Source organism: Anoplophora glabripennis, unplaced genomic scaffold (assembly GCF_000390285.2).
Source record: "Anoplophora glabripennis isolate ALB-LARVAE unplaced genomic scaffold, Agla_2.0 scaffold1580, whole genome shotgun sequence".
Lineage (NCBI taxonomy): Eukaryota > Metazoa > Arthropoda > Insecta > Coleoptera > Cerambycidae > Anoplophora > Anoplophora glabripennis.
In genome coordinates, this window is record NW_019417657.1 from 11,531 (window position 1) to 14,548 (window position 3,018).

The following is a 3,018-nucleotide window of genomic DNA, read 5'->3' on the forward strand; positions in this document are numbered from 1 at the left end:
CACAAATAAGCGCATACGTCACGTTAACCTGTTAATAGTTCAAAATGTTTATTTCGATGAACGTAAGGAGGAAAGTAGCAGCGAAGACGTAGAAATTAAGTATCATTTTTGTTGGATAAAAAATTTATCTAGGTTAGTTTCTTCTCAATTAAATAAACACAAGAATGCTAAATATATTTGTGATATTTGCTTAAATTATTTTAGTACTGAAACTGCATTAGATAGTCACACTGAAGATTGCTCTAAAATTAATAAATGTAAGATTACCTTTCCGGAGGAGAAATCTCTATCTTTCAAAAACCACAGATACAAGGAAAAGGTACCTTTCATTTTATATTGTGATTTTGAGTCCATGTTAGAACCTTTCACCGATCAGCAACGGCATACGTCAACCAAAAAATATCAAAAGCATACCGCAATTAGTGCAGGTTTTTATTTCAAGTGTTCGTATGATGATTCTTTATCGTTTTACGCTAGCAATAGGGGCCTCGGCTGCATCGAATGGTTTACTGAGCAACTTGAAAACATGGCAAAAGTTATTGATGATAAATTGAAAACTGTAGTACCCATGAATATTTCACAGGAACAGTCATTACAGTTTCTTTCTGCAACACACTGTCACATTTGTGAGAAGCCATTTGAAGCAGGCACCAAAAAAGTAAGAGACCACTGTCATTTTACTGGAACCTACCGGGGGCCTGCACACGAAAGCTGCAATCTAAATTATAAAAATTCTTTCACCATACCTATAGTATTTCATAATCTGACCGGATATGATTCACATTTTTTGATTAGAGACTTAGCAAAAACCGGCAATATTACTTTGCTTCCCATCAATAAGGAAAAATATATTTCTTTTACAAAGTCAACATCAGATTCCCCGGTAAAGTTTCGTTTTATCGACTCCTTTAGGTTTATGGCATCATCACTAGATACTCTATCATCATATTTAAAGCCAAACGAGCTTCAAAATTTATGTAAAGAATTTAACATGTTAGATGCGGAAACATTTACTTTACTTACGAGAAAAGGAGTATTTCCTTATGACTATATAGACTGTGAGGAGAAATTAAACGAAACAGAACTGCCCGGCATTGATAAGTTTTATAATAAATTAAACGATAGTAACATATCCAATGATGATTATGAACATGCTAAGAGGGTCTGGGCTAAATTTAATATATCAACTTTAGGACAATATTCTGATTTATATATGAAAACGGACATTTTACTTTTGGCAGATGTCTTTGAAAATTTTAGACAAAAATGTTTGAATATTTATCAACTGGACCCAGCTAATTACTATACACTCCCCGGATATACGTGGGACTGTATGTTAAAATATACTAAAATCGAGCTGGATTATTTAAAAGACGTGGATATGTTGCTGTTTATGGATCGCGGCATCAGAGGCGGCGTTAGTCAATGCTGTAACCGCTATGCTGAAGCAAACAACAAGTTTATGTCTTCTTATGACTACTCAAAGCCATCAAAGTATTTAATGTACTTTGATGTAAATAACCTTTACGGTTGGGCTATGAGTCAATACCTTCCATATGGTGGGTTCGAGTGGGTAGATCCCAACATCGACGTAACGATGGTATCTGACACGTCATCTGAAGGATACATCCTAGAAGTTGACTTGGAATATCCTGAACATCTACACGATGAGCATAAAGATTTACCTCTATGCCCTGAACACCTCACACCTCCAAATTCAAAATTACCGAAACTTATGACAACCTTGTATCCAAAATCACGCTATATAATTCATTATCGTAATTTAAAGCAGGCTTTATCTCTTGGGGTTAAGCTCATCAAAATTCATCGCGTATTGAAATTTAAGCAAGCCGACTGGTTGAAGGCCTACATCGAGTTAAACACCAAACTCCGCGCCCAGTCTACCAACGAGTTTGAAAAAAATTTATATAAACTATTAATAAACGCTATTTTCGGTAAGACGATGGAGAACATAAGAAAGCATCGCATTATCAAGTTAAAGAATCATTGGGATGGGCAGTGGGGTGCAAAACATTTTATAGCTAGCCCAAATTTCCATAGTAGCAAAATTTTTGGTGAAGACCTAGTAGCAATTGAATTAAACAAATCGGAAATTTGCTTCAACAAGCCCCTATATGTTGGCATGTGTATTTTGGACATTTCAAAAACTTGTGTGTACGACTTCCACTACAATTTCATGTTATCAAAATTAGGTGATGAGTGCAAATTGCTTTATACAGACACCGACAGTCTCATATATCAAGTAACCTGCGATAACGTTTACGATCTTTTAATTCAAAATTTAGACAAATTTGATACTTCAGATTATGAGCCTAATAATAAATATAATATACCTTTAGTTAATAAAAAAGTACCAGGCTTAATGAAGGATGAATGCTGTGGGGCAATAATGACGCATTTTGTTGGGCTCCGTTCTAAAATGTACAGCATCTTAATAGACGGCAAATCTACTATTAAAAAATCTAAAGGAGTTAAAAAGAATATAGTTAAAAATTCCATCACATTTGACGACTACAAAAACTGTTTAGATAATAAAACTGAACTCTATCGCAAACAGAGAACCATTCAGTCAACTTTACATAACGTTTTCTCAGTAGAGCAAACAAAACTAGCTCTAAGTGCAGCTGATGATAAACGTTTTTTATTAAACGATAGCCATGACACATTACCTTGGGGGCACTATTCAATAGATAGTATGTTGTAATTAACTGTAATATATTTAATACATTATAAATGAAATAAACTTTTTATTTTATATATGAGTCTTATTTGTTTTAACTGTGAACAAGAGTATACTTGTGTAATTTTACTAAAGTTAAATTTCTATTATATTATTGAAACTGGAATAGAGGAAAAAATAAAATCGAATATATGTTAATTAGCATATATATTTATTACTTATATCATACAGTACATTAGTTTGATAAAAGTAAATATATTCACGAAGGGCATTACTTAATATGCTATCATTAGATACATCACAAAAAGAACTTATAA

General features: G+C 33.2%; 1 protein-coding gene across 1 annotated transcript; it reads left to right on the top strand.

The window, feature by feature from the left end:
* Positions 1-991: 991 nt before the first annotated feature.
* LOC111692441 lies at positions 992-2,725 on the top strand. The gene has a single exon (XM_023456455.1). It carries the CDS (start codon positions 992-994, stop codon positions 2,723-2,725), a length of 1,734 nt encoding a protein of 577 aa, XP_023312223.1.
* The last annotated feature ends 293 nt before the right edge of the window (positions 2,726-3,018 follow it).

What these genes read in the sequence shown, in the direction of transcription:
- LOC111692441 (XM_023456455.1), top strand. Translation starts at nt 992, where the DNA reads ATGTTAGATGCGGAAACATTTACTTTACTTACGAGAAAAGGAGTATTT.